Source organism: Pseudophryne corroboree, chromosome 6 (assembly GCF_028390025.1).
Source record: "Pseudophryne corroboree isolate aPseCor3 chromosome 6, aPseCor3.hap2, whole genome shotgun sequence".
Classification (NCBI taxonomy): domain Eukaryota; kingdom Metazoa; phylum Chordata; class Amphibia; order Anura; family Myobatrachidae; genus Pseudophryne; species Pseudophryne corroboree.
The window spans coordinates 675,551,700-675,573,188 of NC_086449.1; the positions used below are offsets into that span (position 1 = coordinate 675,551,700).

General features: G+C 47.2%; 1 protein-coding gene across 1 annotated transcript in view; it reads right to left on the bottom strand.

The window, feature by feature from the left end:
• SEC24A (SEC24 homolog A, COPII coat complex component) overlaps positions 1-21,489 on the bottom strand; it is a 258,735-nt gene that overhangs the window by 21,000 nt on the left and 216,246 nt on the right. The window contains exons 18-20 of the mRNA XM_063928268.1: positions 5,916-6,091; positions 4,412-4,549; positions 3,881-3,985 (exon numbers count right to left, since the gene is read on the bottom strand). Coding sequence (XP_063784338.1) covers positions 3,881-3,985; positions 4,412-4,549; positions 5,916-6,091 — 419 coding nt within the window. The remainder of the gene's footprint in view (positions 1-3,880; positions 3,986-4,411; positions 4,550-5,915; positions 6,092-21,489) is intronic.

Consider the following 21,489-nt stretch of genomic DNA (forward strand, 5'->3'; position numbering starts at 1 on the left):
GGCGTTCAACCGCCACGCCGCCAAACGCAGCCGCGGCAAGTCCTGATACACGCCCGGATCTTGCTGTAACAGTTCCTCACGTAGAGGAAGAGGCCAGGGATCCGCCATGAGTAAATCTTGAAGAACTGGATACCAAGCATTCAATGTTCAGACCGGAACAATGAGGATCGCCTGAACCTTTTTTCGTCTTACGTTTACCACCTTCAGAAGAGTGAAAACGGAGGGGACACATAGACCGACTGAAAACACCCAAGGTGTCCCGAGGACGTCCACTGCTATAGCTTGAGTGTCCCCTGACCTGGAACAATGTCCCTGAGATCTCTCATTGAGGCGAGACACCAATATGTCGAATTGAGACACACCTCAAAGACCTGTTGCTTCAGTGAAACTTCTCGATGACGACTGTCTATCTCCCGGATGGATATCGCATTCTATTTCTCCGCCGTTCACATCCGGACCGAAGAATGCTAATATAACTTTTAGCAGTCCTTTTACCCAGCGGAAAACTTTTACGACATCTGCCATTGCCGCTTTGCTCCATGTTCCACCCTAGCGGCTTACTTACACCACAGCGGTCAAGTCGTCCGACAGAATTAACACGGCAGATCACAAAGCATATGTTCATTGAAAATAGCTCTTAATTCAAGAAAGCTTATTGCAGACAAGCTTCCCAGCTCGATCTTTTCCTCCGGAAATACGTCCCTTGCAAGGACTGCTCCCTAGTCTCGGAGATCTGCATGCACGGACACCAGGATCTCATCCTGGATTCGAACCATCTTCCCTCTAGGCGGTGAGAACCGAGCAGACAGCACAGGAGCGACATCCTGGCCATTAGGATTATATTCTGTCGCATGTGCAGGTGAGACCCGGACCACATTTCCACCTGGCCCCGTGAAAACCACTCTGGCATTTGACCTGCTCACGGAAAAGCCTCTTAGGCCGCACCATCTTCTTTATCAACAGAACATATTGATGGATTGTCACTGCAAATCTGATCCGACTCTGGATCCTCAGACCTCTATCCACAGCAAAAACACAGAACTTCAACCGTTCAGTAACTACTCTGATACCCACCACCGACATCTACGTCGTTGGGAACAACAGCCAGTCCCTGTGTTGAAGAACAGTCAGAGAGAAGCAACGACTTGCGCCACTTGTTTCTTGACCTCGCCTTAATCAGGAGAGCGTCTCAGTACAGAACGACAATAGCTCCTATTATTGAACGAACCCATCCTACTGCCATCACTCCGGTGAAATGGCAGACAATTCTGGCTATCAACCCAGGTAAGCCGAATGCGGAGAAACACGCATTTTACCCCTTTTCTACCTTTACGTGCTGGAGCTCTCTGGTCTGAGAGAATCCATCCTGTAGGTCAACCACGTAAAGAGAAATCTTTTTTTTGTTTTTTTTACACAGGGACAGCAGGACAAAGCCCTGAACCTGACGCAACTCTGGTATGGCTTTGCGTACTACCTCCCCTTCCAGAGGGGAATCGGTAAGATCTATTTAAAAAATCAGTGAGGGCAATCATCTGTTAACTCCAGCATGTCCCCCTTTGGATTCCATTATTAATTCACAGATCCAAGTCCATTCCCGGACTGGCTGAAGAGCAGTAGACGAGTTCCCACCGAAGCGGGCTCCAGCCAGATAGACCCAGCGACCTGCGGTGGATGTGGCAGAAACGGAAAACGACATCCACTTCTGCGAACCTAACAAGGCTGCAGAACTCTTACCTTTTCACCTTCCACTATCTGCACCGAAAGGGAAAAAGAACGGTATCGAACCGGTTAAAATGATAGTAGCCCACAACAGAATGTGTCACCAACCGTTGTGAAGGAGTCTAACTCACGGAGTTAGATTTACCAGCAGCATCCGCCGAGACAGACTGAACTGAGGCATATCTCTAGGAGTCAGCCTCAGTATTCCCCCGGCCACACCTCCTGCTTTCGCACGGTAGCCTGCCGCAATGTTATAGAGAAGAATCAACATAAGAATATGACCTCTCTTCTTAGGGTAATACTGTTGGATGCCTTTCCGAATATAAACACTCCCCCATGTGCATGTAATGCAAATAACTCCAAAGCATAGAATTAAAATATCACTTAGCTTCCTGTATACGATCCTTTGTGACAGGGCCCCGTGTCGACCAGGAGTTGACTTTCACAGTATTCTATTCTTGGCAGGAAAAGAATAAACCTTCGGACTCCATGTGAGGATCTGAGACCAACTCATCACGGACGACCTAGAGCTTTATCAACAGAGCGACCAGCACATGAGAAGGAATACTTTTACTTCAGCATTCTTTAGAAATCATAATATGAATATACATAACGTAATACACACACATATATATATATATATATATATATATATATATATATATAAAAAACATACATATAAGGGAATTGTCCGGAACCGTAGGATCCCTAGTGACATTAATGTGTTCTGAATGTGTATGACCATGTACTGAATGCCCCAGTTGTGGATCTAACAGGAAACCTTATGGTCGACAGAAAACCTAGTATTCGTCGACAGCAGGGAGTAGTAACCAGGCAAAATAACATTCTTGCGACCCCGAGGGAAGTATACATAAATAATTTCAATAACACTCCCCCACACATACTATCATGTCTCTGCTCGAGCTACAGGCCCATGGAACCGTACCATAGATATACATATAAATATATATACAGGTATAAGGCAGTTACAGCATGTTAATTTACACCCATTAATAACAGTAGGTGCCGACAGGGTCACCCACATACTACTGTGTCTCCCATACAGTGCTTACTTTTGACAAGCAGTCAACTACCGACCTGTTGACTCTGCATCTACTTTATCAAGTATCAACAGGCGTCGGCGATGCCGACAGTGATCCCCGTAGCTGTTTGTGACAGAGAACTCACGCATGTCGACACATGTGGACTATAGCGGGTATATATCTGACAGGGAACACACAGAGGAATATGTACAACAATGATTACATGCCCATTTCTAAAAAATAGTGCTATATTTTCCTCAATGTAACACTAAAAACACTGTGCCCCGCCCCCCCCCCCCCCCCCCCTCGTTTGCACTGTACACATTTTTGGCGGGGACAGAGAGAAAATGGCGCTGAACACTGTTGTGTGGGCTAAGCCCCGCCCCTTTTTGGCGCGTTTCAGACCCATTGGTGTGTGGGAGCAATGGCGCGCAGCGACCACTGCTGTATACTGGCAGGGGTATCGTACACGGTGCCCGAATATGCGATCTTGCCAGTGTTAGAGGAGACCCTCAATAACTGCTGCCCAGAGCGCTCCCCCCCAGTGCCCTGCACCCTGCGAGTGCCGTTGGTGTGTGGGAGCTCCGTTACTGAAGTCTTCTGCCGTCTGAAGCCTTATGTTCTTCTAATACTCACCTGGCTTCTTTCTTCTGGCTTTTGTGAGGGGGGTGACGGTGCGGCACCTGGAAAAAAAAGCTAGGCTTCTCTCCCCTCAGTCCCACGATGCAGGAAGCCTGCAGCCAGCAGGTCTACCTGAAAATAAAAAACCTAACAATAAAGTCTTTAGAGAAACTCTGTAGAGCTCCCCTAGTGTGTGTCCAGTCACTCCTGGGTCTAACTGAGGTCTGGAGGAGGGGCATAGAGGGAGGAGCCAGTTCACATCCATTCAAAGTCTTATAGTGTGCCCATGTCTCCTGCGGATCCTGTCTATAGCCCATGGTCCTTACGGAGTCCCCAGCATCCTCAAAGACGTAGGAGAAATTATGGTTTCCGATGCTGCTACTATTATGGGTAAATACTGCAAGTGTACATATTAAAACACAAAAATTGCATCAGAACCATGTATAGTGATCAGATTTGTAATTACTACAGCACACATTTTTTTATATTGAACATACTGTGCCAGCATCCATCAGGTAAGCGCCATCTCTGTTCAACTTCTCTACAGATAGCTGGAGAATGGGTGGCTGAGGTATCGTCTTGTCATTGATGTTAACGGCTCCCTGCATTAATATAAAAAGCGTTAGTCACCCAATATAGCTCTAATGTCATTTTCAGAATGCTTAATGGCCAAAGCCAGTGGTGAAAGATCTATCCCAGAAACATGTGCTTTATCCGCCAGATTACTAACCCTATTCATAAAGCAAGACACTTATGCATTTGTAGCAGGCACAGGTTACTTTAACTTCCTGCTCGGAAACACAAAAAGTAGTAGACCTCAAGACACAAACTGCCACAAGTTAACCGGGTGCCTTCCTACAAATTGTAGATGTGGTCGGATAAGCGGCTTAGAACACAAGTGGAAAATAGTGCACAGGTTTAAAATAAGATGCACATCACAAACAAATTAAAATTACATTATTAAGGAGTAACATATGCAGCGTATTTCTAGGGCTCTACTAGAGCATGCAAACTGATCAAAAACACACCTCAAGTGATAGATTGTCCACTCTGTACAAGTTAGGATGGGTCATCAGCATGAGATACACTAGTGGCTGGCTCTTAATCTGACACATTGCATTTGTTCTTTCATCCAAACTTGCGTTTGTTCCAGTCTGGAAGGCTCTCTGTAGATGGAAATAAGAGAAGTCTGATTACACATTGCATATGACAAAAGGAGCAACATACTTTGATACACTCTATTGTGGTCTTTCTTTTCCCAACATGAAAAACATTATATGGTGACTGGTATTAAGGGCAATTAAATGGAAGTATGTTTGGGGTGGTAATACCCGGGAATCATAGTAACGCCCTGCAGACAAATGTGGCTTGTTTATGCTGTGTCTGTAAGTAGTCGCATAGGGTATATAGTCATTATGTAGACCAGGGATGGGGAACCTTCGGCCCTCCAGCTGTTGTTGAACTACACATACCAGCATGCCTTACTACATTTTTGCTATTTGGTCATGCTAAAACTGTTGCAGGGCATGCTGGGATGTGTAGTTCAACAGCAGCTGGAGAGCCGAAGGTTCCCCATCCCTGATGTAGACATTCAGAATGGCAATGATTAAGGAATAGGCCACGAACACTACAAAAATGTCAGGCCGACGTGCACAATGTCTACATTATGTCCATGTCGACATCTTGAATGTCTACATAACATACCACACCCGTAGTATAGAACTGTACTCATTTTTCCTGCTCATTGTATAAAAGTGTAACAGTGGCACAGACAGCAAGTTATCTGTCATGACATTTGACTGAGACGGGAGGTAGTTACGTGACAGGCAGCCCACAATACTGAAGCAGGAATCCTGACCCTTACAGTCCCGACAGTCGGCATGCCGACTAACAGGGACTATTCCTACTCATGGGTGTCCACGACACCCATAGACTCGGAACATAACTTGTGGCGAGTTCAGCTCGCCACCAAGCCCTCAGTGTAGCGAGCCCGCAAGGGGCTTCGTTGCACTCGCCCACCCCACCGGGCATCTAAAAGTCGGGATCCCGGCATCGGTATGGTCACCAGCGGTCTCCTGATTGGCGGTCACGCATACCCAACTCAACTGATTCAGTTATAAACATTCAATTAAAAATAACAAAAATGTTTACTAATACATAGGCATAGGAACACACATTTCTATTTAGTGTAGGTCTGGCCAAAAAAATGGGAAAACTCTGGCACAAGTTGATCAGCTTAAAATGTAATGCATTATACAGAACAAACATTCCTCATTTTTAATACAGATCATTGCTTCTATATAGAATGTAGCTTGAATAGCTATAACAAAGTTTCAGGTGAGTGCAGGGAATCTCACCCCTTTCGTGTCCCAGTTTTCTTTACATTGTAGGTATTAAGCACATTATTTCAAAATACATATGAATGCACATCCACTTATTCATAAACAAGCATACATGGAAAAGGTGGGACAGGACTAAGACCAGTATTTATATGGAGAGATTTGGCAAGTACAGATATAAAAAAAAACTAACCTGCTTTAAGAGGGCCAACACAAACAAAGGGAATAGACGTAAGGAGTTTGGCACCAGGAGACCTGGCTGCTGCGCCGTTAGCACTGACGTGCGGTAAGCAGAGAGAGAGTCAATGGCAGCATTCACTAGAGCATCCCGAGCATCACTCAAGCTTGACGCAATGGATCGGTCAACAGCTGTAAAAAGGTGTAGCAGATTATTGTTAAAAAAAAATGTGAACAATGAAAATTAACACTAAAGATGGTTTCGTACATGTACAGACGGTATCAGGTCATATGACCGGCGCTCCGGATCCCGGCGATCACCATGTAGACGCCGGGATCCCTAACAATCAAAATGCTGGCAAACAGAATGCCGACCCACAGGCGCTATTCCCACTCGTGGTATGCTGACCGCCAGGATCCCCAGCGCCGGTCTCCCAACCCATTCCTATACATTCCCTGATGGACCTCGCTCGGTTAGAATAGTACTGTATACACTGGTGTATTTTTGTAATGGGACTTGACAATTTATACTCCAATTTTATAGTATTTAACGTTACAAACCTTGCAAGTACAGTCAGGTCCATAAATATTGGGACATCGACACATTTCTCATATTTTGGGCTCTATAAACCACCACAATGGATTTGAAATGAAACAAACAAGATGTGCTTTAACTGCAGACTTTCGGCTTTAATTTGAAAGTATTTACATCCATATCAGGTGAACGGTGTAGGAAGTACAACTGTTTCTATATGTTGCAGAACAAAAAATAAAAATATATAGCCAAGCGCTCAGTCACTCCGAACCCATGTGCTGCCAGCAAATTAAGGCCACTCAACCTTAGAAAATCAGATAGAAAAAGCGAAAAATATTGCAGCGCACATAAGTTGGGCAAAGATTTTTTATTTTTTATTGTTTACTAATATCAATATTTCATTCTAAAATTACATTCAAGCATCCAAAACCACCGGCCGGTAAATGACTGGCATACTAAAATTTAAAAAACATATATGACACAGCCTGTTCTCCTAAGCTTAATCAATAAAATCTCTTAAATGTGAATAGACACACAAACTTAATTAATACATCCACAAGGAATCACTCCCACCTGAAATATCTGTCTGAATAAACACAAGAATGTATAGAGGCTCAGTCAGGGATTAATATCACTAAAAGAATGTTACAATATAGCACTCTAGACAACTTTCTTTTGTAACTAATAAGTAACAGTCACACTTCTTATGTGTAACTTCACAGACACACTAGATTGATCAATCCGTTTTGGCACTGGCAATCCATTCAGTGCTTAATGTTATGTCACTATAACAACGTGACATGAAACACACTGATTCCTGCGGCTGGTTGGCGTCCCTGATAGCCGTAGTTAAATGTTTCTCGATAACCACAGAATATAGAACAGTCCGTTTAGCAGTCAATAACCGTCTATATTGAGCATGACAAAATAGATTAATATGAATCGTCTGGCCAGACAAGGTAATTATTCTCACCGCACTCTCCAGCTAGACATTTACAAAGGACTCCTCCCGGCTGCTGGTGCTTTTAACCTTAGAAGGCAGTCATCTCTGGAGGATCAAGTCCATATGTAGAAGTAAAGCGGCTTGGAGCTACAATTTGCGGTGAGCGTGTCCACTAGCGGTGGTAGGAATAAAAGTAACACGAGTCCTTTTACGCGTTTCTCCGCCTCCCTCCGGGTTCAGCGGCTTCATCAGCTGATGAAGCCGCTGAACCCGGAGGGTTGCCAAAAAAAAAACAATCTTGCCAATACCTAATGTAACGATTTTAAAGGATACCACAGATCGTAAGGTTGATACAGCTTTAAAGTAAAAATTTTTTAGCAGCAGGTGCCGCACAGAGATCTACGCTCATCTGTGCTTGGGTTAACAAGGCCATGGGAGCATGGTCTGGACGTATTGTTCAGACTATTGAGGAGGAAAATAGCCTAGAAGAGATTACCCACTTAGCAGAGCATATTCGCGAATCAGCTTCATATTTATGTCAAGCCTAAAAGGATATTAGCAAGATAGCATCACGCATCTCAGCATCAGCCATCTCGGCTAGAAGAATTTTATGGATAAGAGAATGGCAGGGGAACTCTGACTCCAAGGCGGCGGTAGAAGCCATCCCCTTTGGGGGAGAGATGCTCTTCGGTCAAGAATTAGACAAGTGGATTTCGCAAGCCACGTCAGGGAAGTGCACCTTTCTTCCTACGCATTATATGAGAGCCACTCCACAAGTTAGGAGGGGTTATTCGGGACCAGTGTTTAATTCATTTAGATCAAAGTCCTTTCGAGCCCGAGGAAGAAGTTTCGGTGCACATGCACGTGGAGGCAGAGGAAGAGGCCGCTCACAGGCAACAACCAGAAAGCAGGATAAACCTGCGGACAAAACCGTGGCATGACGGTCTCCCAGCTCACCTGGGGTCCCCCTTGGTGGGCACACGGCTGGAAGGTTTTCGAGACATCTGGGCCAAAACCTCTCCAGAAGTTTGGATAATCAACATTATCTCACAGGGGTACAAGATGGATTTTCAACTGAGGCCTCACAGTCAGTTCTTTACAACGGGATTGCCTCGGTGTCCTCAGAAGGCAAAGGCACTTCTGACAAAGATTCAGAAATTGCGAGCGTCAGAGGTCATTATCCCAGTCCCCGTCGCTCAAAGGGGAACGGGATTCTATTCAAATCTTTTTGTCGTGTCGAAACCAGATGGGACGGTCAGACCGATACTCAATTTAAAAGCTTTAAACCAGTTTTTAAGGCTGTACAAGTTCAATGGAATCAATCCAGTCAGTCATTGCAGGATTGGAAGAAGGAGAATTCATGGTATCCATGTACATAAAGGATGCATACCTCCATATAACAATTTAGCCTCCTCACCAGGCATAATTAAGATTTGCACTGGTAAAGGATCACTACCAATTCAGGGCCTTACCATTCGGCCTATCATCAGCTGCACGAATCTTTACGAAGATTATGGCAATAATGGTTGCAAGATTGAGACTGTTAGGGGTCACGATCACACCTTATCTAGACGATCTCTTGAACAAGGTCTCATCTCCAGAACAGCTGATCAAGGATGCTCAGACAGCTCATCAATTTCTCATTCAACATGGGTGGATTGTGAACTTCAAGAAATCCAACCTCATACCAACTCAATGGATTCAATTTCTAGGTCTCATCTTGGACAGGGTGTCCTTACCAGAGAACAAGATACAAGACCTTCAGAGGTTAGTGGCTCAGGTACTAAAGACACAGACTGTTTCCCTACATCTCTGTATGAAACTTCTCAGGAAGATGGTGGCGTCTTTCGAGGCTCTTCAGCATGGCAGACTTCATTCCCGACCATTCCAGATGAACCTCATTGCACAGGGAGCAGGTTCGCACTGGCTTCTACATCGATGAATCCGACTTCCGCCACAAATACGAACCTCCTTAATTTGGTGGTCGTTACACAAGAATCTAGCAGCAGGCAAGAAATTCGGCATTTGGAATTGGAGAATCCTCACAACGGATGCCAGTCTCAGAGGTTGGGGTGCTGTCCTCGAATAACGTCAGCTTCAGGGCAGATGGACTTTACAGGAGAGAAGGCTACCCATAAACATTCCCAAACAGAGCAGTTTACAGTGGGTCAGCAATTGAGGATACAGTCGGACAATGTCACAGCGACGGCATACATAAACCGTCAAGGAGGAACAATGATCAGAATGGCTTTGAAGGAAGCAGCAAAGATCTTGTTATGGGCAGAAAAGCGCGATATCATACTATCGGCAGTGTTCATTCCAGGAGTGGACAACTGGGAAGCAGATTATCTCAGTCGCCAGGACATGCACCCAGGAGAGTGGTGCCTATAGCCACAGATATTCGACATGGTGGTGAGGAGATGGGGTCGACCTCAGGTGGACCTCATGGCGTCACGACACAACCATCAGCTGCCCAGATACGTGTCCAGGACAAGAGATCCAGTAGCGGGAGTGGATGCATTAACTTTCCTTGGTGTTACAAAAGGGTTTACCATTTTTCCACCTTTCCTGCTCATACCCAGATTTCTCAAAAAAGGTAAAACGAGAAAGTGTGTGGGCGATTCTGACTGCGCCAGATTGGCCCCGCCGGAGTTGGTACTCGGACTTGCGGGGGCTACTAGCAGAAGATCCTTGGCGGTTACCTCAGAGTGAGGACCTGCTATCTCAAGGGCCATTCCTACACCCAGACCTGAACAGACTGCGTTTGATGCCGTGGCTATTGAGACCCGGATCTTAAGAAGCAAGGGGATACCAAAAACGGCCATTCCTACGATGATGGCCGCTAGGAAGCCCGTCACAGCCATGCATTACTAAAGAATCTGGAAGAAGTACATGGAATAGTGTCAGGAACGTGGTTAGAATTCAAACTAATTCCACTTATCCAGACTCTTACGTTTTCTCCAAGCTGGTTTAGATGGAGGACTAAGACTAAGTTCTTTGAAGGTTCAGGTTTCGGCTCTCTCCATCCTATTTCAACAGCGGTTAGCATCCTTACAGGTAGTTCAGACTTTCTTACAGGGGGTTGTGAGGCTACAACCTCCTTTCCGTCCACCCACTGCACCGTGGTACCTAAATTTAGTGTTGGATTTTTTTGAGATCACCAACCTTTGAGCCGTTGGAGAGAACAGGGCTTAAATCTCTCTCTTGGAAGATCATGTTATTACTTGCCTTGGCCAGAAGGGTCTCTGAGTTGGGAGCCTTATCGATTAAGAGCCCCTTTTTAATTTTCCATAAGGATAGGGCAGAACTCTGTATAAGGGCAGAGTTCCTTCCAAAGGTCGTTTCGGGGTTTCATGTAAACCAGCCGATTGTAGTCCCATCTTTTCAGGGATTTGCTGATGGGAACTGGTCTTTGAATGTTGTACGAGCTCTAAGGTTTTACATACAAGTTACGTCATCCTTCAGGAGGTCGACCCATTTGTTTGTTCTCTATGATGGTCCAAGGAAGGGTTGGCCAGCATCTAAGCAGTCGTTGGCTAGGTGGATTAGACTTGCCATTAGGCAGACTTATGTATCCTGTGGTAAACAGGTTCCTGTTCAGACTGGTGCTAATACCACCAGATACGTGGGTGCCTCATGGGCGGCTGCCCGAGGGGCTTCCAGTACTCAACTTTGCAGAGCGGCAACGGGATCTTCAGCAAACACCCTCGCAAAATTTTACAGGTTTGATACTTTTGCGTCCGGGGATTCTAAGTTTGGACGTTTAGTTTTGCAGGCCACCGACAGCACTCCCACCCTTGGGAATAACTTTGGGACGTCCCCTACTGTATAAGGCTGTTCCAGTGTCCCCTAGTGGATGAAAGAGAAAATAATGAGTTTTATGGTAAGAACTTACCTTTGTTAAAACTCTTTCTGCGAGGTACACTGTGCTCCACAAGGATAGACATAGGGGTGTAGAGAAGGATCTTGATCCGAGGCACCAACAGGATCAAAAGCTTTGACTGTTCCCAAGAAACATAGCGCCGCCGCCTCCTCTATAACCCCGCCTCCCTGCACAGGAGCTAAGTTTTTAGTTAACCAGCCCAATGCAGTAGCAGGAAAAGAGACAACAACGGTTAGTAGCCACATACACCACACTCTCACAACAGGAGAAGTGTTAGCGGCTAATGCCATACCAACCCAAAAGAAGCTAAGTGCGTCAGGGTGGGTGCCTTGTGGAGCCCAGTGTACCTCGCAGAAAGTTTTAACAAAGGTAAGTTCTTAGCATAAAACTTGTTTTCTGCTGCAGGGTACACTGGGCTCCAGAAGGATGGAGATTGGGGATGTCCTAAAGCAGTTCCTTATGGGAGGGGACGCACTGTAGCGGGCACAAGAACACGGCGTCCAAAGGAAGCATCCTGGGAAGCGGCAGTATCAAAGGCATAGAACCTAATGAACGTGTTCACTGAGGACCACGCAGCCGCCTTGCACAATTGTTCAAGGGTCGCACCACGGCGGGACGCCCAAGAAGGTCCAACAGACTGAGTAGAATGGGCCATAATGTGAGCAGGAGCTGACAGACCAGCCCTCACATAAGCATGTGCAATCACCATCTGGCCAAAGTCTGCTTGTGAGCAGGCCAGCCCCGTTTGTGAAACCCAAACAGAATAAAGAGAGAATCAGATTTCCCAACAGAAGCAGTTCTCTTCACATAGATACGGAGAGCCTGTACCACATCCAAAGACCGCTCTTTGGGAGACAGGCCAGGAGAGACAAAGGCCGGTACCACAATCTCCTGATTAAGGTGGAACGAAGAAACCACCTTAGGAAAATAACCGGGACGAGTCCTACGAACCGCCCGGTCACGGTGAAATATCAGATATGGGGAACTACAAGACAAGGCATCCAAATCCGACACTCTTCTAGCTGAAGCAATAGCCAGCAGAAACACCACCTTAAGGGAAAGCCACTTAAGATCAGCTGAACCAAGAGGTTCAAACGGAGACTCTTGTAACGCCTCCAAAACCACCGACAAGTCCCAAGGAGCCACAGGCGGGACATAGGGAGGTTGGATACGCAACACACCCTGAGTAAAGGTATGCACATCAGGTAAGGTCGCAATCTCTCTCTGAAACCACAACGACAAGGCAGATATTTGAACCTTGAGGGAGGCCAGACGCAGGCCTAAGTCCAGGCCCTGCTGAAGAAAGGCCAACAACTTAGCTATACTAAACTTGGAAGCGTCATAGTTGTTAGATGCGCACCATTAAAGTAAGAATGCCCTATAGTAAATCCGAGCAGAAGCCGGTTTCCGGGCCCGCAACATAGTTTGAATGACCGCCTCAGAAAACCCTTTAGCCCTCAAGACGGAAGCTTCAAGTACCACGCCATCAAAGACAGCTGGGCTAGGTCCTGGTAGACACAGGGGCCCTGGACGTGGAGGTCTTGGCGTTGTGGAAGTAGAATTGGACGCTCTGACGATAGGCCCTGCAGGTCTGAGAACCCAGTGCCGTCTGGGCCACGCTGGAGCTATGAGAAGCAGAATTCCTCTTTTTTGCTTCAACTTCCGAATTACCCTGGGCAGGAGTGACACCGGAGGGAACATGTACGGCAGCCGAAACCTCCACGGCACTGCCAGCGCATCCACGAATGCTGCTTGAGGATCCCTTGTCCTTGCTCCGAAGACCGGAACCTTGCGATTGTGTCGAGACGCCATCAGATCTACGTCTGGAAGACCCCACTTTTCCACTAGGAGTTGAAACACTTCTGGTTGGAGCCAACTCTCCGGCGTGTACGTACTGACGACTGAGAAAGTCCGCTTCCCAATTCAGGACCCCCGGAATGAATATTGCCGATATGGCCGGTAGATGGCGTTCAGCCCATTGTAGAATCCGTGAGACTTCCTTCATTGCCAAACGGCTTCGTGTGCCGCCTTGATGATTTATGTAAGCCACTGTGATGGCATTGTCCGACTGTATTTGAACAGGACGGTTCTGAATTAAATGCTGGGCAAGGTTCAACGCATTGAAAACCGCCCGCAATTCCAGAATGTTGATCGAGAGGAGAGATTCCTCCTTGGTCCACCGACCCTGAAGGGAGTGTTGCTCCAGCACCGCGCCCCAACCTCTTAGACTGGCATCTGTCGTCAACAGGACCCAGTCGGATATCCAGAAAGGACGGCCCCTGCACAATTGTTGGTCCTGGAGCCACCAGTGCAGCGACAGACGGACCTCCGGAGTCAATGAGATCATGTGAGACCTGATCCGGTGAGGCAGGCCGTCCCACTTGGCTAGAATCAGCCTCTGGAGGGGGCGAGAATGGAATTGAACATACTCCACCATGTCGAATGCTGATACCATGAGGCCCAGCACCTGCATCGCCGAATGTATCGACACTTGCAGACGAGAAAGGAAGCAACGAATCCTGTCCTGAAGCTTCAGGACTTTCTCCTGAGACAAAAACAACCACTGGTTGTGAGTGTCCAATAGCGCTCCCAGGTGCACCATGCTCTGAGCAGGGACTAGGGAGGATTTCTTCCAGTTGATGAGCCACCCATGGGCTTGTAGAAACCGGACAGTCATATCCAGATGACGTAGGAGAAGTTCTGGGGAATTTGGTAGGATTAACAAGTCGTCCAGATACGGCAGGATCCTGACCCCTTGACGGCGGAGTACCACCGTCATCACCGCCATAACTTTGGTGAAGACTCGCGGAGCCGTGGTTAAACCAAAAGGTAACGCCCAAAACTGGTAATGGAGGTTGCCAATCGCAAACCTCAGGTATTGCTCATGTGACACTGCTATAGGAATATGCAGATAAGTATCCTGTATGTCCAGGGAGACCATGTAATCCCCAGGTTCCAAGGCCAGAACTATAGAGCGAAGGGTTTCCATACGGAACTTGGAGACTTTCACAAACTTATTCAATGCCTTGAGGTTGAGAACAAGCCGAAATGACCCATTCGTTTCGGGACTAGAAACAGCGGAGAATAGTACCCCCGGCCCCTCTGAGCAAGAGGCACCTGTACTACGACTCCTGTATCTAGGAGGGTCTGTACCACCGTAGAGTGTTTGCCTCGGTCAGGTCCAACGGGACGTCTGTCAGGCAAAATCGATGAGGGGGAGGTTTTTGAAGGCTATGGCGTAACCTCGAGTGACGACTTCCCGTACCCAGGCATCTTAAGTGGTCTTCAACCATTCCTGGGTGTACCCTATAAGCCGTCCCCCCACCCTGGGGGAGGCCCCGCCCCATTATGCGGCATGCTTATCCATCTTGGAAGCTGGCTGACGGGCTGCCCAGGCTCTTTTGGGCTTCGGCTTACCAGGTTTGGAACTGCGGGCCTGCTTGTTGTATGCCTGACCTTTTGCTTTACCTGAAGGACGAAAGGAAGTACCTTTAGCCTTCGACACAGAAGGAGTGGTACTTGGCAGACAGGCAGTTTTGGCAGTAGCCAAGTCAGCTACTATCTTATTTAAGTCCTCCCCAAACAGAATATCTCCCTTGAAAGGGAGTACCTCCAGGGTTTTTCTAGGGTCCAGATCCACAGACCAGGATCTCAGCCACAATATCCGGCGAGCCAGGAATGATGTAGTAGAGGCCTTGGCTGCTAGAATACCAGCATCAGAAGCCGCCTCTTTAATATAGTGAGAAGCTGTGACAATATATGACAAGCATTGTCTAGCATGGTCAGAAGAGATTTCAGCTTCAAACTCTAGGGCCCATGCTTCAATAGCCTCTGCAGCCCATGCTGCTGCAATAGTGGGCCTTTGTGCAGCACCCGTGAGGGTGTAAATCGCTTTCAGACAACCCTCCACATGTTTATCCGTAGGCTCTTTTAGAGATGTGACGGTAGTGACAGGTAGAGCTGAGGAACCACCATCCTAGCCACATGTGTCTACTGGAGGAGGCGTTTCCCAATTTTTAGAAAGCTCTGGCGCGAGGGGATAGCGAGCCAGCATCTTCTTTTGAGGCACAAACTTCTTTCCCGGATTTCCCCAGGGTTCCTGACGTATATCCACTAGGTGAACAATTTGGAAGCTGCTCAATCATACCTGGAGGTAATTATATATCAGGTGCTGGAAGGGGGAGGGGTCACAGACAAACAATAGACAAAGAGGAAGGGGGGTGCAAATCCCCACTCCTAAATTCCCTTCCGCACACTGAAAATTACCTGTAACCATCCCTGAACCTATCTGGTAATTTTCAGTGTGGCCAGCAGCTAAACATGTGTTTACAAACATTTGTGACTAATTATTTGAATTTTATTACCAGATAGGTTCAGGGATGGTTACAGGTAATTTTCAGTGTGCGGAAGGGAATTTAGGGGTGGGGATTTGCACCCGCCTAACTCTTTGTCTATTGTATATACACTATGTGTTCAGAGTGAGGTAAAATAAGATTTTACTTACCGATAAATCTATTTCTCGTAGTCCGTAGTGGATGCTGGGGACTCCGTCAGGACCATGGGGAATAGCGGGCTCCGCAGGAGACAGGGCACATCTAAAAAGCCTTTTAGGTCACATGGTGTGTACTGGCTCCTCCCCCTATGACCCTCCTCCAAGCTTCAGTTAGGTACTGTGCCCGGACGAGCGTACACAATAAGGAAGGATCTTGAATCCCGGGTAAGACTCATACCAGCCACACCAATCACACCGTACAACTTGTGATCTGAACCCAGTTAACAGTATGATAACAAAACACGAAGTAGCCTCTAAAAAGATGGCTCACAACAATAGTAATAACCCGATTTTTGTAACAATAACTATGTACAAACATTGCAGACAATCCGCACTTGGGATGGGCGCCCAGCATCCACTACGGACTACGAGAAATAGATTTATCGGTAAGTAAAATCTTATTTTCTCTAACGTCCTAGTGGATGCTGGGGACTCCGTCAGGACCATGGGGATTATACCAAAGCTCCCAAACGGGCGGGAGAGTGCGGATGACTCTGCAGCACCGAATGAGAGAACTCCAGGTCCTCTTTAGCCAGAGTATCAAATTTGTAAAATTTTACAAACGTGTTCTCCCCTGACCACGTAGCTGCTCGGCAAAGTTATAATGCCGAGACTCCTCGGGCAGCCGCCCAGGATGAGGCCACCTTCCTTGTGGAATGGGCATCTACATATTTCGGCTGTGGCAGGCCTGCCACAGAATGTGCAAGCTGAATTGTACTACAAATCTAGCGTGCAATAGACTGCTTAGAAGCAGGAGCACCCAGCTTGTTGGGTGCATACAATATAAACAGCAAGTCAGACTTTCTGACACCAGCCGTCCTAACTATATATATATATATATATATATATATATATATATATATATATATATATATATATATATATATATATATTTTTAGGGCCCTGACAACGTCTAGTAATTTGGAGTCCTCCAAGTCCCTAGTAGCCGCAGGCACCACAATAGGTTGTTTCAGGTGAAAACGCTGACACCCCTTTAGGAAGAAACTGGAGACGAGACCCAGTTCTGCCCTGTTCAAATGGAAAATTTTTAATATGGGCTTTTGTAAGACAAAGCCGCCCATTCTGACAATCGCCTGGCCGAGGCCAGGGCTAACAACATGGTCACTTTCCATGTGAGATATTGGTCAACAGCATGGTCACTTTCCATGTGAGATATTTCAAATCCACAGATTTGAGCGGTTCAAACCAATATGAATATAAGGAATCCCAACACTATGTTGAGATCTCACGGTGCCCCTAGAGGCACAAAAGAGCTGTATATGCAATACACCCTTTACAATCTGGACTTCAGGAACTGAAGTCAATTCTTTCTGGAAGAAAATCTACAGGGCCGAAATTTAAATCTTAATGAACCCCAATTTGAGGCTCAAAACACTCCTGTTTTCAGGAAGTGTAGAAATCGACCTAGTTGAATTTCCTTCGTGGAGCCTTCCTGGCCTCACCCACGCAACATATTTTCACCACATGTGGTGATGACGTTGTGCGGTCACCTCCTTCCTGGCTTTGACCAGGGTAGGTATGACCTCTTATGGAATGCCTTTTCCCTTCAGGATCCGGCATTCAACCGCCATGCCGTCACACGCAGCCGCGGTAAGTCTTGGAATATACATGGTACTTGCTGAAGCAAGTCCCTTCTTAGCTCCCCAGGCCCTTAGTCCTCTGTGAGCATCTCTTGAAGTTCCGGGTACCAAGTCCCTCTTGGCCAATCCGGAGCCACTAGTATAGTTCATACTCCTCTATGTCTTATAATTCTCAATACCTTGGTTATGAGAAACAGAGGAGGGAACACATACACTGACTGGTACACCCACGGTGTTACCAGAACATCCACAGCTATCGCCTGAAGGTCTCAAGACCTGGCGGAATACCTGTCCCGTTTTTTGTTCGGGCGGGACGCCATCATGTCCACCTTTGGTCTTTGCCAACGGTCCACAATCATGCTGAAAAACTTCCCTATGAAGTTTCCACTCTCCCGGGTGGAGGTAATGCCTGCTGAGGAAGTCTGCTTCCCAGTCGTCCACTCCCGGAAAGAACACTGCTGACAGTGCTATCACATGATTTTCCGCCTAGCGAAAAATCCTTGCAGTTTTGTCACTGCCCTCCTGCTTCTTGTGCCGCCCTTTCTGTTTACGTGGGCGACTGCCGTGATGTTATCCCACTGGATCAATACCGGCTGACCTTGAAGCAAAGGTCTTGCTAAGTTTAGAGCATTATAATTTTGCTCTTAGCTCCATCTATGTGGAGAGAATTCTCCAGACTTAATCACACTTCCTTGGAAATTTTTTTCCCTGTGTGACTGTTCCCCAGCCTCTCAGGCTGGCCTCCGTGGTCACCGGCATCCAATCCTGAATGCCGAATCTGCGGCCCTCTAGACGATGAGCACTCTGTAATCACCACAGGAGAGACACCCTTGTCCTTGGATATAGGGTTATCCGCTGATGCATCTGAGGATGCGATCCGGACCATTTGTCCAGCAGATCCCACTGAAGTGTTCTTGCGGGAAATCTGCCGAATGGAATTGCTTCGTAATAAGCCACCATTTTTACCAGGACTCTTGTGCAATGATACACTGACACTTTTCCTGGTTTTAGGAGGATCCCGATTAGCTCGGATAACTCCCTGGCTTTCTCCACTGGGAGAAACACGTTTTTCTGGACTGTGTCCAGAATCATCCCTAGGAACAGTAGACGTGTCGTCGGAAAAAGCTGCGATTTTGGAATATTTAGAATCCATTCGTGCTGTCGTAGAACTACTTAAGATAGTGCTACTCCGACCTCCAACTGTTCTCTGGACCTTGCCCTTATCAGGAAAGCGTCCATGTTTCTTTTAAGAAAAATCATCATTCCGGCCATTACCTTGGTAAAGACCCGGGGCGCCGTGGACAATCCAAACGGCAGCGTCTGAACTGATAGTGACAGTTCTGTACCAGGAACCTGAAGTACCCTTGGTGAGAAGGGCAAATTTGGACCTGTATGTAAGCGTCCCTGATATCCAGTGACACCATATCGTCCCCTTCTTCCTGGTTCGCTATCACTGCTCCGAGTGACTCCATCTTGATTTGAACGCTTGTATGTAAGTGTTCAAATATTTCAGATCTCACCGAGCCGGTTAGCTTCAGTACCACAATATAGTGTGGAATACTACCCCCTTCCTTGTTGTAAGAGGGGTACTTTGATTATCACCTGCTGGGAATACAGCCTGTGAATTGTGTGAGGGGGAGACGTCTCGAATTTCCAATGTACACCTGGGATACTACATGTAGGATCCCGGAGTTCCCTTGCGAGTGATTCTGAAACTCTTGAGATGACCCCCTACCGCACCTGAGTCCGCTTGTACGGCCCCAGCGTTATGCTGCGGACTTGGCAGAAGCTGTGAAGGGCTTCTGTTCCCGGGAATGGGCTGCTTGCTGCAGTCTTCTTCCCTTTCCTCTACCCCTGGGCAGATATGACTGGCCTTTGCCCGCCTGCCCGTATGGGGACGAAAGGACTGAGACTGAAAAGACTGTGTCCTTTTCTGCCGATATGTGACTCGGGGTAACAAAAGGTGGATTTTTCAGCTGTTGCCATGGCCACCAGGTCCAATGGACCGCCCCTTTATACGGCAATACTTCCATATGCCGTCTGGAATCTGCCTCACCTGACCACTATCGTGTCTTCGTCTGGCAGATATGTACATCACATTTACTTTTGATGCCAGAATGCAAATATGCCTCTGCGCATCACGCATATATAGAAATGCATCCTTAAAATGCTCTATAGTCAATAAAATCTTGTCCCTATCAAGGGTATCAAAATTTTCAGTCAGGAAATCCGACCAAGCCCCCTCAGCGCTGCACATCCAGGCTGAGGCGATTGCTGGTCGTAGTATAACACCAGTATGTGTGTATATACTGTTATGATATTTTTCCAGCTTCCTATCAGCTGGCTCCTTGAGGGCGGCCGTATCTGGAGACGGTAACGCCATGTTTTTATAAGCGTGTGAGCGCCTTATCCACCCTAAGGTGTGTTTTCCAACTCGCCCTTACTTTTGGCGGGAAAGGGTATACCGCCCATAACTTTCTATCGGAGGAACCCCACGTATCATCACACACTTCATTTAATTTATCTGATTCAGGCAAAACTACAAGTAGTTTATTCCCACCCTACAAAATACCCTTATTTGTGGTACTTGTGGTATCAGAAATATGTAACACCTCCTTCATTGCCCTTAACATGTAACTTGTGGCCCTAAAGGAAAAATACGTTTGTTTCTTCACCGTCGACACTGGGGTCAGTGTCCGTGTCAGTGTCTGTCGACCGACTGAGGTAATTGGGCGTTTTTACAAGCCCCTGACGGTGTCTGAGACGCCTGGACCGATACTAATTTGTCCGCCGGCTGTCTCATGTCGTCAACCGGCTTGCAGCGTGTTGACATTATGACGTAATTCCATAAGTAAGCCATCCATTCCGGTGTCGACTCCCTAGAGAGTGACATCACCATTACAGGCAATTTGCTCCGTCTCCTCACCAACATTTTCCTCATACATGTCGACACACACGTACCGACCTACAGCACACACACAGGGAATGCTCTGATAGAGGACAGGACCCACTAGCCCTTTGGGGAGACAGAGGGAGAGTTTGCCAGCACACACCAAAAGCGCTATAATGTATATAACAACCCTAGAAGGTGTTGTTTCTATATATGCGCTCTTAATATATATATATATATATCGCCAATTTATGCCCCCCTTCTCTTTAACCCTGTTTCTGTAGTGCAGTGCAGGGGAGAGTGGGAGCCTTCCTCACCAGCGGAGCTGGGCAGGAAAATGGCGCCTGTGTGCTGAGGAGAATAAGCTCCGCCCCTTTCTCGGCGAGCTTTTCCTCCCGGTTTCTTTAATACTGGCCTGGGTTAAAATACATACATATAGCCTTAATGGCTATATGTGGTGTATTTCTTTTGCCAAATTAGGTATTTATATTGCTGCCCAGGGCGCCCCCAGCAGCGCCCTGCACCCTCCGTGACCGTGTCAGTGAGCCTGTGAGACAACAATGGCGCACAGCTGCAGTGCTGTGCGCTACCTCTATGAAGACTGAGAAGCCTTCTGCCGCCTGTCACCGGACCTCCGTCTCCGCCGTCTTCAGCGTCTGTAAGGGGGATCGGCGGCGCGGCTCCGGGACGAACCCCAGGCTGACCTGTGTTCCGACTCCCTCTGGAGCTCAGTGTCCAGTAGCCTAAGACTTCAATCCTCCTGCACGCAGGTGAGTTGCAAGTCTCTCCCCTAAGTCCCACGTTGCAGTGATCCTGTCGCCAGCAGGAATCACTGATTAGTTTAAACCTAAAAAAGACTTTTCTAAACAGCTCTATAAGAGAGCCATCCAGGTTGCACCCTACTCGGACGGGCACAGAAACCTAACTGAAGCTTGGAGGAGGGTCATAGGGGGAGGAGCCAGTACACACCATGTGACCTAAAAGGCTTTTTAGATGTGCCCTGTCTCCTGCGGAGCCCGCTATTCCCCATGGTCCTGACGGAGTCCCCAGCATCCACTAGGACGTTAGAGAAAACTTGTTTAACCACCTTCTGATGCTTGATCCTATCTGGTTTCTTAGGAGGGACAGATGGCTCGAGATCATCCGTAATCTGTAAAATCAACTTAATAGCCTCCAAAAGATCAGG